Below are 14,804 nucleotides of genomic sequence, written 5' to 3'. Positions count from 1 at the left end.
AGCAATCTGTTTGCTTCTTATTTTAGCAACTTCTACACATAACTTGGAAATACTAAGCGAACGTGCTTCGTTTTGAAGTTTATACAGTTGCTGTCAGCAAACAGAAAAGGAGAAATACTACCTCTGTTTTTTTGAAAACTCTCCAGCTCAAAATGCCTCTAGATGTCAGTATTATATAGGAAAATAAAAATATGATAGCCTGTAGCAATGCCTAAATGCCTCCTTACACTCTTTAAATGATAAAACATATGTGGTATAATTGGAAAAGAAAAACCACCCTCATCTGGAAGCTGGTTCTGATATCCCTCAGGACTGACAGCTCTGCTGGCTGGTGCAGTAGGACTGCTGGACCCCAGGAAGGCATTCACAGCCTGTGGGCGTTTCGCTGTGGATGCTTCACTGGCCTTAGACTAACGCTGCTTCCTCAGCATCCAAGGATTCCTACAACCAAACACTTTGATTGACTGGCCTTGACAATGTACACCATATGCTTTTGCCACAGTATTCATGCCATACAAAATAAACCTAGAGGCACAATTCCTACCCACCAGGGGTTTTCACTTGGAAAGGGAAGCAGCGAAAGACAAAGTTCTAAAATATCTTAAACACGACATTTCATAAAAAGTGTTTTTGAACTTAGTTAACTAATTTGGGTATATGGTTTTAAGACTGGACTTATTGTTCCTCTCTTTCATGTTAATTCCAATCTTTTGACAATAAATATCTATTTCTTCATTCTGCTAATTTGTTTTCTGTCCTTCTGTCCTAATCTTTTTTCTTATCTACTGGGGTGCCGACTATGTAGTAAATATTCAATAAATTTTAACAATGTAACTTGGCCGAAATCCTTCTATTCCTTTTTTTTTTCAGAGTAACAGGAAAATGTAGTGCCTAAGAGCACAGACTGAAGTAGACGGTGGAATTAGAATGCCAGCCCTGCCATATCCAAGGTGTATAACCTTGGGAAATTAGCCAACTTCACTTATAAAATGGGGTTAATAGTTTCTACCCCAAGGGGTTGCTATGAGGAGCAACTGAGTTAATACTGTAACGTGCTTAGAATAGTGCCTGGCAAACAGTCAGGCTTAATACATGTTAGCTGCCATCACCGTCATCACCATCATCATCATCACCGTCATCACTATGTGCTAGCCTGTGGGCTAAATGCCAGGATTCAAGAATGAGCCAGTCTTTTTGTCCATTTAACAAACAAACAAAAGAACAAAAACAGTTGCCATGGAGTTGATCAGTACTCACAGCACCCCCATGTGGGCCAGAATAGAATTGTGCTCCATGGGGTTTTCAATGACTGATTTTTCAAAAGTAGATCACCAGGATTTTTTCCAAGGTACTTCTGGGTGGAATTGAACTGCCAACCTTTCCATTAGCAGCTGAGCACATTAACAGTTTGCACCACCCAGGGCCTCCATTTGTCCATTGTTGTTGTTGTTAGGTACCATTGATACGGTTTTGACTCAGAGAAACCTTATGTATAACAGAACAAAACATTGCGCAGTCCTGTGCCCATTGTTATAGACACTGTGTCAGTCTAGTAAAGGGTCTTCCCCGTTTTGCTGACCCTCTACCTTATCAAGCATGATGTCCTTCTCCAGGTATTGGTCCCTCCTGATAACATGTCTAAAATAAGTGAGATTAAGTCTTGTCATTCTCATTTCTAGAGAGCATCATGGCTGTACTTCTTCCAAGACAGATTTTTTCATTCTTCTGGCAGTTCCTATCCTTTGCCAACACCATAATTCAAAGGCATTGATTTTTCTTCTGTGTTATTCATTGTCCAGCTTTCACATGCATCTGAAAAAAAGGTCACTGAAAATAACATGGTCTGGGTCAGGAGTGCCTTAACCTCAAAGGTACTGATGGAAGAAGTACAAGCTGTACTGAAGTCATTGGCAAAAGACAAGGCTCCAGGAATTGGCGGAATACCAATTAAGATGCTTCAACAAATGGATGTAACACTGGAAGCACTTATTGGTCTATGCCAAGAAATCTGGAAGACAGCTACCTGAATAAATTACCTGGAAGAGATCCATATTTGTGCCCATCACAAAGAAAAGTGATCCAAAGTAATATGGAAATTATTGAAAAATATCATTAATATCACATGCAAATAAAATTTAACTGAAGGGAATTAAAAAACAGTTGTAGCAGTACATTGACAGGGAACTGCCAGAAATTCAAGCTGGATTCAGAAGAGGACATAGAACAGGGGATATCATTGCTGATGTCAGGTGGATCTCTGCTGAAAGCAGAGAATGCCAGAAAGATGTTTACCTGTGTTTTATTGACTATGCAAAGGCATTCAATTGTGTGGATCATAGCAAATTATGGATAACATTACGAAGAATGAGAATTCCAGAACACTTAATTCTGCTTAAGCGGAACCTGTACACAGGCCAAGAGGCAGTCATTTGAACAGAACAAAAGGGGGTAATGAGTGGTTTAAAATCAGAAAAGGTGTATGTCAGGGTTGTATCCTTTCACCATACTTATTCAGTCTGTATGCTGAGCGAATAATCCCAGAAACTGAACTATACGTGATACGTGAATGACACAACTTTGCTTGCTGAAAGTGAAGAGAACTTGAAGCACTTACTAATGAAGATCAAAGACAACAGCCTTCAGTATGGATTACACCTCAACTTAAAGAAAACAAAAATCCTCACAACTTGGTCAATAAGCAACATCATGATAAACAGAGAAAATATTGAAGTTGTCAAGGATTTCATTTGACTTGGATCCACAATCAAAATCCATGGAAGCACCAGTCAAGAAATGAAACGATGTATTGCATTAGGTAAATCTACTGCAAAAGAACTCTTTAAAGTGTTAAAAAACAAAGGGGTCATTTTGAGGGCTAAGGTGTGCCTGACCCAAGCCATTTGTTCATTAAACCAAAAACCAGTTGCCATCGAGTCGATTCTAACTCATAGCGACCCTATAGGACAGAGTAGAACTGCTCTGTAGGGTTTCCAAGAAGCGGCTGGTGGATTCAAACTGCCAACCTTTTTTGGTTAGTAGCCTGAGTTCTTAACCACTGCACCACCAGGGCTCTGTTTAGGACCTTACAATCTTGTGGCAAATTGACAGAAAAAAAAAAAAAACTCAATGATGTTGCAATGGCTACTGAGGGGTGTATGCTGAGTGCTGGAGAAGTGCAGGGTGGTTGGACTTTACCTGAGGAGCTGAAGAACATTTTCCCACAGGAGAAGTGCTTGTTCTCTTAAAAAGAAAACTATAAAATCCAAGGCTCTAATCTCTACTCTTGGTGTTTCCGCAGATTCACCAAACATGCCTCTGTGTTTTAAATCCCATCTGAAAAATGAAACTGTTCCGAACATTGTTGAAAAGTTATTTGCAATTTGTCTTGATATTGCTGCTCTGCACTGACACTGTGTTACTTGCCTGCAAATCTCCTGAAGGCGATTCTTTCTGTTAGAAGGAAAAAGAAAAAAAAAAAAGACTGATTCGTTGGGCATCCATACAATTTCACTTACTTAGAGTAGATAACTTTAGGATTTGTGATAATTTGGGGGGATTGGGCTAATGTTTACCTTTTACCTGGTACTTTGAAAGGATTTGCGAAAGTAGTTGAGAGTAGCCAGGATTTTGAGCAGAATGTTTATCCACTTAGGAAAGTAGCCATCTGGTTCTAAGCAATGGAAGCGCTCCTGTGTATGAAAGCATACTCTAGTCTCCTACTTTCTGGTTTACAGAGCACATCCACGTATATCCTCTCATTTCTATTTGATTTATGTATAAATGGTATCAAGACAATATAAGCAGAAGTCAAGGGTAGCATACAAATTATCAATATCCTTTCATCTATGCATTAAGATGGACTTTCTTCCACAAACAATGCCAGAGTTTTACAGAATCTCTTTGGAAGTAGTGAATACATTTGCTTCCAAATACTGTAGGCTATGAAGATTATCATTAATTCAGACTGTCTTGCCCTCTAAATTACTATTAAATTTTGTATTTGAATCATGTAATATAATGGTTCTCAAAGGCAGACAGGTTTACCCCCAGGGAACATTTGGCAATCTCTGGAGACACTTTTGGTTGTCACAACTAGGGGGGGGAAGGTACTGACATCTAGTGGGTAAAGGCCAGGGATGGTGCTCAGCATCTTACAGTGCACAGGACAGCCCCCCCCCCCAAAGAGAATTATCCAGCCCCCAATGTCAATGGAGCTGAGACTGAGTAACCCTGATGCACTGTGTTACCTCAGTTGCTCTTTGTGTACCCACAGGCTAAAGAAAAGGTATGGTCGCACTCCAGCCTGAAGGACACAGCACCTGTCACAAGCAAAAGGACCTCAGCCCTCACAGGTAACATCTCTTGAAGACTAGATATTTACAGACAGGAGAGCTCTGTTACAAAAGTCATTTTTGCTGTTGTCGTTCTTATTCAGAGGAAGTTACACATTCACAAAGCTCAGATGTAGGGAGAGGTGTAGTTTGAATACCTTTGTCTGACTGGCTTTGGATCCAACTAGTTTCAAACAAAAAAGTCTTTAGGACCCCAACTTCGGTCAACCCGGAATATTTGCTTCTACTTTGCTTTTTAAAAGCTTATGTCTGCTGATAAAGAGAAGCCTGAATAGAGATACCATTATATGCAGCCAAATTACACTGATGACATGTGTCTACATTAAAATATTTTGTGTCCTGTGGTAGCTTCTAGAGAGATCTGGTCAGAAGAACCAGCCCTCCTCTGTGGAAGAAAAGGTTAATAAGCTCAGCAAGAAAAAAGTGGAGAAGACCAAGGCTTTCTAGTTCAAAAAAGTCTTGCCCCATTTCCTGCAGAAAGATGGCAGGACAAGGGAGAAGCTTTTGCTCCAAGAAATCCCATAGAGCCAGGAGAGACTAGAGATGGAAGAGACATTTCATGCACAGAGAGATGGAAAAGACAAGAACATGATAGTGTTGGAGATGAGAAGGAAGTCACTATGGATAGAAATGAAAGCCCAGTGTGCAAAGGAGAGAAAGACGGGCTTCATTCTAAGGAAGATGCTAGTGGAAGAGAAGCCAAGGAAAAGGGGGAACCAGAAACTGCAAAGGAATCTGTGTGGGACAAGTGTGCAAACAGCAACCAGTGTGTTGATGGAACTAGTGGTGATTCATTCTATGAAAGGTAGGGCTCACAGCACAATATCCACAGTACATCTGCATGCCCTGGCAACCTGAAGGCCATGTCAACTGCCAAGTCAAAGGATATCAAAGGCCAGTTTTCAAACAGTGATTGAGAACCCAGCTGCCCGGCTTATGTAGTGTTTTCACGGCCACATTTTCTTGTCATTTGACATTTTTAGCTATCTTATTGTTTTCTAATTCTTCTACCAACTGGTGGACAGAGACAATGATTATTAGTACTCACATGAATCAATATATTTTTTAAGATCAGATGAAAAGGTTTTATTTTTAGCAATATTAAAAAAAAAAAAAAAAACCCGAAATAAACCCATTGCCATCAAGTCAATTCCGACCCATAGCGGCCCTATAGGACAGAGTAGAACTGCCCCATAGGGTTTCCAAGGAGCAACTGGTGAATTCAAACTGCTGACCTTTTGGTTAGCCACTGAATGCTTAACCACTGCACCTCCAGGACTCCTTTTAGTAATACAGAGCACATCATTCCTAAAATCAAGTATTAAATAATAACCAGATTTACCTGTGAAAACTCATATCTTAAAATAGTGTACCTACTCCATAATATATGACAAATTGGCTATTTTCCCACAAATATTGCGAGGGTTGAGTAAAAAGTAGATTATTGAATGATTTTCCTCCTGAATTGGAAAGTTTGTATATAAACTTAAGTAATTTTGTAGCCAATCAAAATCAATTTTTCTAGGTTATAATGAAGCACAGTATCTATTTGAAACAAATAATATCCAAACATCTTTACTTTTTTTAGGGATTTTAGATATAACTTTTACTTTATTTGAAAATACTATATTAAAATCTAGGAGAAGTCTAATTCTCCACGAATTACAAATAATAGCTATTACTAAGAAAGTCCATCACTGTAAAGGAGGTCAGGAGCAACTGAAATTAGGTAAATTCTTTCACCAATGTACTCTCATTGCTGTTCATATTCAGAGTGATTATTGCTTCCTTTGCCTTGCTTTAGTTTCGTCATTTCTCTCTTCTGCATAAATGAGAGTGAAAAAAACGAAGCTCAAATGAGTTACGTATTACCATAAAATGACTGCTTTTGTAAAGGGTCTCAGTGAGGTTTAGAGAGACTGTCTGGATGCCTGCCAGGCACCTCCATCGTCACACCTCGCTAGGGTCGACGGGAAGCCACAGCTTCACATGATCCCAAAAGGCTGACATGCTCACCTCTCATCACGAAACTCATGTCTGCATCCACAAATGCCATTCTAAGGAAGTGTAAGAACATAAGCACTTGAATCTTTCTCCTTGACACTTTGAGCACTGTGATTGGATTCTGTGTTTCAGGTGCATCAGCGAGGCCAAGGCCATTCCTACCTCTCGACTCCCTGGAAACTCCACAATAGGACCCATTTTCCAGAACACAGAACAGAGAGGGCACGCTGGCAGCAGCAAGTGTAGAATGACAAGAGAGGAGCTTCCTCAGGGAGGGCAGTAAAAAGTGCAGGGAAGCTGTAGTGGGCGCATGTCAAGACGCACGGGAAGCCAGGGAGGCCTAGGAAAGCTCACCAGGCAAGCGCCAGGAGCCCGGTGTGATTCAGCCCTGCAGAGAGCAAGCTCTGGTGGCCCTATTGGGTAGGATGTTGCTTTCGTTTCGGCCTTTTACAGCTTCTTAAGCCTTTCCAGCAAGGATTTCCCTTAGTCTAATATTTCTTCACGCCATATTGGTGCCGTTTGTGCTCCTAACTCGATCACTCTTTTTTTTTTTTTTTTAATCTGATGAGATGAATGCCACGAAGAGAGCTCTCTCACAATCACTTTATTTTTCAGCTTATTTATGGCGTGAGAGGTGAATGTCTATGTCAAATGGGAAAATTCAGTTCCTAGAGTTTTATGTTATCTGGTTTTTACAAATATTAACACCTGCCAGAGTGCCTTGCACAAAACAAGTGCTCAGGAAATCTGTGTTGAATCAACTTGAACTTCCAAAAACTCCACGCCTCCCTTAGGCTCCTCAGCGTAGGCTTGCGCAGACGGGTAATACGTGAACAAATGTAGACCCGCGCAGGTCGGTGGCAAGCTTGCCTTCACAGCCGCAGTCATGGAAACGTAGGAAGAACACTGGGAGAAATGCTGTCCAGTAATTGCACATTTGAGAAATGCTGCTGATGTAGACAAGAGGCAAACGCTCGAGATGGAAGGTGGGAAGTGGAAGGAATTTAATAGCTGTACAATACGCACTTACAAGCTTTATTGAGTGTTTTATTTCCAGCCAGGAAAAATTCATCTCTGTGAACTAAATGTGTCTTAGGTAAAGCCTAAAATATTTCACAAAGTAATATGTAATATCAAAAATTTTAATAATGTGAAGAAACTTTACGTTTTTCTCCCCATTTTTGTGAAAATAATGGGCTATATAGGTGGTTTTTTTTTTTAAAAATGGATCAAACAGTTTCTCACCTTAAATTAAGGTGCTCTCAAGTTTGGAAGTATGACCTGTTTGGACTATGCTGAGGCTGGAGATTTTGGCTATTTTAATATTTCCAAAAGCAGCCCTGAAGATGGTATGAACAGTAGTTGGGTGGCCCTGATATTCTTTCTTAAAGATGTTAGGCATTCCCTTCATGAATCACAGATAATAATATGCAAGGAAAACTTACATTCCTGAATCACTAGGAATAAAACATATGGCTCATTGTGTTTTGTGATTAAAACCAAAAACCAAACCCAGTGCTGTCGAGTCGTTTCCAACTCATAGCAACCCTACAGGACAAAGTAGAACTGGCTGTTGAGTTTCCAAGGAGTGCCTGGTGGATTCAAACTGCCGATTCCTTTAGGTTAGTAGCTGTTGCACTTAACCACTACACCACAAAGGCTTCCCTGTTTATACTGAGCAAATTTCTGTTATAAGGCTCAGGACTAGGTGCCATAAAGAGGTCTGACTGCTTAACGAATGACCCCTTCTCCCTCTCACTTCTAGAGGATGTCCCAGCTCCTCCTGCCCCATTTGATCATCGAATTGTGGCAGTCAAACAAGCAGCAGTCAACAGTTTTTACACCGTGAGCAGGACAGAAATTTTGGGAGGGTAAGTCATGCTGAATCTTAACAAGAGAGCTTTTGCAGAGACAGAGTCTAAGGATCTCATAAATATTTGCCAGCCTCAACCTGAGAACCAGATACATTACAAACGCACATTTAAGAGATTTTAGCCACTTCTTAAAACTGTTACTAGTGCCAGAGAGGTTGATGTGGTGACAGTGACTGAATTCTAAATTTATTATCTGCTTTCCTTCCCATGTTGTAATGTCTGAAAATGAGAGAAACCCAGTGAGTCACCAGAAGGTTTAGCAGTTGTCTCGTGCTTTGGCTTAAACACCAAGAAACAAAACGTGGAGATGAGTGAATACTGTGTATTTCTCGAGGCATGTGTAACTTTTTATCCTTGTTACTTGTTTTCCATTTTTTCCATTTATGGTGTTACTGCATTACTTACAGTTATCCACTTCAATTGATTCATTCATCACTGAAGAACTTATTTGGGGGCATCTGACCATCAGGGACTGAATTTATTTCTGGCAATGTTCTTTCTTCTTCTATTTCAGCCACAGTCCCCTATGATAACTCACTGCTTAAAACCTGAATTATAAAGTTTGCTACTATCAGCATTTCTATGTAAAATAGGAGAGAGAGAGCAGAAAGCATATATAAATATATTGAAATCTACTTACCAATGCAAAGAAAATATGCACAGTGACTGTAGTACATGGCTGTGCAGTTGGTCACAGGGGGTAGCTGACACTTAGGAAGTCCCTTTCTCCTCTTGCTGTTCCTTATTTCTTTTGCCCTGTGTCCCATGGCACCATCTGAACGAGTTCTCCCGCAGCTGCTGTTCAGAGGGCCTCCCCATGAGACTATGGGAATGAGCTGAGGGAGAAACTGGGTTCAGAGCGTGAAGAGGAGCCACGAGGACTGCACATGACTTGGGCAGCTTGTTTGGGTCTCCAGAGATTTCAGTGGCAAGTCTGGAACTATTTCTCTAGAGCAGAACGGTTATTTGCAGATGAGGGTACGGCTTTGTGACAATCCCTAGGGTTTATGCTGTTCCTCCAGTCAAGGTTTTCCAAGGGCTCCTTAAAAATGTCTTTCTGTTAGCATGGCCCCCATTGATCTTCTCGGTCATAGGATCCAAGGGGCAAGGCAGGTTGTACTGCACTTGGGAACAACAACCTGCTGTTCTGGGCTCCACTCACAACTGGCAACCATAAGTTGCTGTTGTTGTTGTGAGCCGCCATCGAGTTGACCCCCAACTTGTGACAACCCCATGCACAATGGAACAAAACACTGCCTGGTCCTGGGCCATCCTGGTTTTGAGTGTGTTTCTGTATGTGATTATATATGTAAGAATCTGTCTTACAAAGTATGTATAGGCTTCAATCCAAGCTATACCATCAAAAATCTCATAGGTAACTCTACACTATGTATTTTTTATTATATTTACCTATGTGCAATGTCATTATAACTTATATTTATATGTGGAGCCCTGGTGGCAAAGTGGTCAAGAGCTCGGCTTCTAACCAAAAGGTCGGAGTTTGAATCCACCGCCGCTCCCTGGACACCCTATGGGGCAGTTCTACTCTGTCCTAGAGGGTCACCATGAGTCAGAATTTATTCTAACAGTAGTGGGTTTTTTTTGGGGGGGGGGTTATATGCAATATTGTTATGCTTCTTATTTACATGCATTTTCCAAAAAAGTAATTTGATGTGTTATGTTCTTAAGCTTGGAAGTCCCCGGGTGGTACAAACAGTTAACATGCTTGGCTGCTAAGTGAAATGTTGGATGTTCCAGTCCAGCCAGAGGTGCTTTGGAATAAAGGCCTGGCAATCAACTTTAAGAAAACACACACACAAAAAAACAGCCATTGAAAATCCTATGGAGCACAGTTCTCTGACACACATGGAGTTGCTGTGAGTTGGAGCCAACTCTACGGCAACTAGTTTTCAACTGCTCACAAAGCCTCGCTTATTACATTCACAAGTATTCAGAAGGCTATATTATCTACATAGGTGGTTCTCAAATTTTAGAGTGCATGTGAATCATCAGGGAAGCCCTGGTGGCGCAGTGGTTAAGTGCTACGGCTGCTAACCAAAGGGTCAGCAGTTCGAATCTGCCAGGCGCTCTTTGGAAACTCTGTGGGGCAGTTCTACTCTGTCCTATAGGGTTGCTATGAGTTGGGATCGACTCAATGGCAATGGATAATGGGTATGAGTCACTGCAGGGACTTGGTAAAAATGCAGGCTCTGGGACCTCACCCCGGAGTCCTACCTTGGTAGGGCAGGGGTGGGGCCCAGAAATCTTCATTCTTAATAAACCCCAGGTGTTTCTGATGCAAGTGATCTGCAGACCACACTTGGAAAAACAATGTTTGCAAAGCTTACTGGATACAGTAGATACACTAATAGGTTTGCTCCTTCACATTCAAAAGAGGAAAGCCAGTGGCAGTAATGCACAAAGAACTTGGTAGCCCCAAAATCCAGGGCTCTTGCTGGATGGTAACACCTCACACTTGCACTCTTCCTTTCCTTTGCAGGGGGCGCTTTGGCCGGGTTTACAAGTGTGAAGAGAAAGCCACAGGTCTGAAACTGGCAATCAAAATCATTAAGACCAGAGGCACCAAGAATAAGGTGAGGATGGTGTCATGTGGGTTTCTCCCTTCTGGTTCAGGCATCGCCACACTGAAAGCCCTTTTCTTCTTCACAGGATGAAGTGAGGAATGAAGTCAGCGTCATGAACCAGCTGGACCACGTAAATCTCATTCAGCTCTATGATGCCTTGGAGTCTAAGAACGACATGGTCCTGGTCATGGAATAGTATGTGTCCCTTCCTCACCTCCTACGTGTGCCCGCCTTCTCTTCCCCTGCCAAACCTCGGGCACAGCCAAGGGCCTCATCCGTCGCTATTTTCTTCTACCTGAAAAGTGGCTGGAACCATGTTTGGGACATCACTGATTCTGTTCTGCTTGAATTAGACATTCTCACTCAGTTCAGAAAGGAAATTGTTTATGAATATGCAATTTCCACATGTAATTTTATTTATCAGAGGTAGGATGGAAAAGCAGATTTAGCTTTGTATCTAAGCTATACTGTCAAAAATCAACCTTAAATATGATTCTGAATAACCTGGAGAAAAGTGATTTCTGAACTGCATTTCACTCTCAACCTGACCACTAATAAAAAGCTTAGCATAAACGCTGATGATTAGGGCTAAGAAGCTTCAATTTAAAGCCATCTTTATTTAAAAAATGTATATATATGTATATACATAACTGGTTACTCAGTTGTAAGAAATGAGTAGTTCTAACTAAGACTGAATCAATATTGTGATTTAGTTAATTTTTTTTTCATTTTGGGTTTTATTTATCACTGTGCAGTAAGAACTTTTGGGTAATGAAGTATCTAGCATCGAACCCTATAAGCGGTTTATCACTGGAATTAATCTGTGTGCTCCAGTAGTTCTCTTTTATCTTCAGCATACATTAGAGAATGGCAGATGTGGACTCCCTCAAACCCCACAGCCACTGGATGAAAGGGACTTTACGATGTCCCATTGTGAAATTGAATGTCCATAAGATAAAGACCTTGACTATCAGAATCCTCTAATGAGGCAGTGGAGAAGGTAGAGAGACAACAGCATGCACAAAGCTTTTGGAAGAGTTAGAGGAAAGTAAACACCACGTTGGGACGAGAAAACCATGTGGTCATTGAGGAATCCTGCTAAGGGCTTCTCACCTCTCCCCTCTGCAGCGTGGATGGAGGGGAGCTGTTCGACCGAATCATTGATGAAAACTGCAATCTCACAGAGCTCGATACCATCCTGTTCATCAGGCAGATCTGCGAGGGCGTCAGGCACATGCACCAGATGTACATCCTCCATTTGGACCTGAAGGTGGGGACAGAGCGCGTGTCTGCATGCCCTCAGCTCTGAGGCCCCAGTTCAGAGTCTTACATCCTGCCCATATTAAGGGAATCTACATGGGGGATGGTTTCACTAAAAGTTTAAAACCGCAATGACAAAAGGAGTTCTGGTAGTGCAATGGTTAAGTACTCGGTTGCTAAGCAAAAGGTGGATGTTTCAAACGTACCCAGAGGCTCTGGGAGAAAGATGTGGTCAGCTCCGGTAAGGATTATAACTTAGAAAGCCCATGGGGGAAGTTCTGCTTTGTCCCATGAGGGTCCTATGAGTCGGAATTAACTCGATGGCACCTTACAACAACAGCAATAGGCAGACATTCTGGCTCGCCAAGAGTCCCCATCACTCTCCTGAAATCTTCAGGAAAGTTCTGGGCTTTGGGGATTGACAGAGCACTGAGTAGGAACTGCTGGCAAAACAGGACTGCAGGGCAGCCAGAAGTGGGGTGCTGAAATGCCCAGGAGCCTAGAGGCTGCGTGTGGGGTTGGGGCGGCACACCGGGAATGGTAAAAGCGTATGTGAGAACTGAGGGAGCGGAGCCACCTGCCGTCTTCTCTTGCTGATTGCGCCTTCCTGTTTCCGTCTTCGTGCTCTTCCTAAAACCGAGCAGCATATAGTTTCCATTTCCACCAATAACAGACCCAGGCCCCATAACCCTGGTCAGCTCTAGTATAGGGGCTCAGCATCACCAAGTGCATCTCCTTGTGTGGCTCCATCTCATCTTATTTCCCCGTTTGCATAGCATGACAGTGAGATAAAGTATTCTTAAATATAAACCACCATATCTTGTGAGTCCCAGGGACTGCAGAGCTGAACTTAGTCTCCTTAACTAGGCTTCCATGAGCCTGTCTTCCTCTCACGCAGGCTGCCTTGCTATCTTGATTTACACATTCCCCCTCCCATTCGCTCTCGTGGGAGGAGGGCAGGAGAAAGTAGCACAGAAAACGACAGTCAGAGGTTGGAAATCATCGGTGATGCACTTGGCTGTGAACTGAGCTTGATGATGTGTATTTTCATTCAGTGTAGACACTCTGCAGGTATTTCCACAGAGATTTGATAGGTGACTGGAACTAAAAGCTGACCTACCACAAGTCAAATTGCTCCACAGCTGGCTTCATGACGTTTTTTGAGGACTTGCAGTGCACAATTTCACTCACGGTTTTTATGAAGAGTATAATCAAGGTGAAACCTGGGTGGATCATTTAAGACTGTTCGTCACTTTCACATATCTCCCTTGGAAGGAGAGCCAAAACCCAAACCATTTCCTGTGGAGTTGATTCTAACTCATGGTGACCCCATGTGTGTCAGTGTAGAACTGTGCTTCATAGGCTTTTCAATAGTTGGTTTTTCCAAAATAGATTGCCAGGCCTTTCTTTCAAGATCATGTGGGTGGATTCGAACTGACAACCTTTCAGTTAGCAGTAGAGTGCATTAAACATTTGCACCACCTAGGGACTCCTTGGAAGGAAAAGGACCAAACACAATAATGGCTGTGATTTTAAAATATTCTCCTTTATATTTTTCTGTGCTTTGCAAATGTTATTCAATGAACATGCTATAATTTCAAAATCAGAAAGAAATAACTTTTTGAAGTAACTCAAAGCTGTTTCTTTACATTTTTCAAATAAATGTTTTTTAATGTCATAGTATTCTTTGATAATTGGACAGTTTTATACATGATTGATTAGTTATTTAAGCATGAAACCAAATTTCTTACATAGCACCTACTTCTCTATAAATAGCTTTTACCCATAGAAATCTGTTTTACAGATATTTGAGAAAAAGGCTGCCAAATATATGTCCAATCAAATGGACTACTGAATATTGTTAAAGAGACATTGCATCATTTCATAAAGTGCTTCTGAATTTCTTATCTCCCTTGACCCTCTTTTCCACTCAGACAGGAAGAGGGAGCAGCATTATCCTACCTAGGAAGTGAGGAAATGGAATTCCAGGGACTGGGCAATTGGCTAATGTCCCCAGCTCTTAGGGCGAGTTGGAGCTTGAACTTGAGATTTCTGGGCTCTTCCCTGAAAGCTTTATTTCTCTTTTATTGATGACCCTGACTTTAAATCGAATCCCTTATTTTCCTCAGATGTCAGTGCACTTGTAAGGCATCCTATTAACACAGAGCAGTAGGGCTACCATCTATATTCTTCCCCCCTCACCCCAAAGACTGCGGGTAAAAATTCTTACCAGAGTCAAACTCCAAGGAAGCACTCAGTCAAACGTTTTGGGCATTGAAGCCAAGTTCAGCAGAACTTTGGAATTGCCCAGAATGAAGAATGAGAAGGGAGGAAAGCCTCCCTTTGACATACGACTTTCCCACTTGACAATGCTCAAAGGGAAAACCAAGCGAGCCGGAACATTCACATAATATTGCATATTCAGAGTGGCTGTTTAAATGAGCCAGGCTGTTTCTATCAGAGCCCATAAATCTCTGGAAACACACTCCTCCACAGAGGGAAAATTCATACTTAATAATTCTGGGAGGCAGATGTTAAGTAGAGACAGCCTCCACTAGTCACCTGGAGAGCGCTGAGCTCTCTCTTCTTCTCTTGTGCATGGTGGTGACTGTGGAGCCAGGAGAGGGACAGGCGGGGGACTTCGGAGCCAGAGAGAGGGACAGGCGGGAAGTGCGAGGCTGGCAGGGGCCCCACAGCCTCACCCACCACATAATGAAAAGAGAAAGTAC

At 42.0% G+C, this 14,804-nt stretch overlaps 1 protein-coding gene across 1 annotated transcript in view; it reads left to right on the top strand.

Annotated features, from left to right (window-relative positions):
* MYLK4 (myosin light chain kinase family member 4) overlaps positions 1–14,804 on the top strand; it is a 135,307-nt gene that overhangs the window by 93,320 nt on the left and 27,183 nt on the right. The window contains exons 2-6 of the mRNA XM_064279812.1: positions 4,274–4,352; positions 8,122–8,227; positions 10,731–10,824; positions 10,901–11,010; positions 11,944–12,085. Coding sequence (XP_064135882.1) covers positions 4,274–4,352; positions 8,122–8,227; positions 10,731–10,824; positions 10,901–11,010; positions 11,944–12,085 — 531 coding nt within the window. The remainder of the gene's footprint in view (positions 1–4,273; positions 4,353–8,121; positions 8,228–10,730; positions 10,825–10,900; positions 11,011–11,943; positions 12,086–14,804) is intronic.

The sequence above is a fragment of the Loxodonta africana genome, chromosome 1 (genome assembly GCF_030014295.1).
Source record: "Loxodonta africana isolate mLoxAfr1 chromosome 1, mLoxAfr1.hap2, whole genome shotgun sequence".
NCBI classification, from domain to species: domain Eukaryota; kingdom Metazoa; phylum Chordata; class Mammalia; order Proboscidea; family Elephantidae; genus Loxodonta; species Loxodonta africana.
Note: the sequence above shows the minus strand (reverse complement) of the source record. Positions and strands in the feature narration are given on the sequence as shown.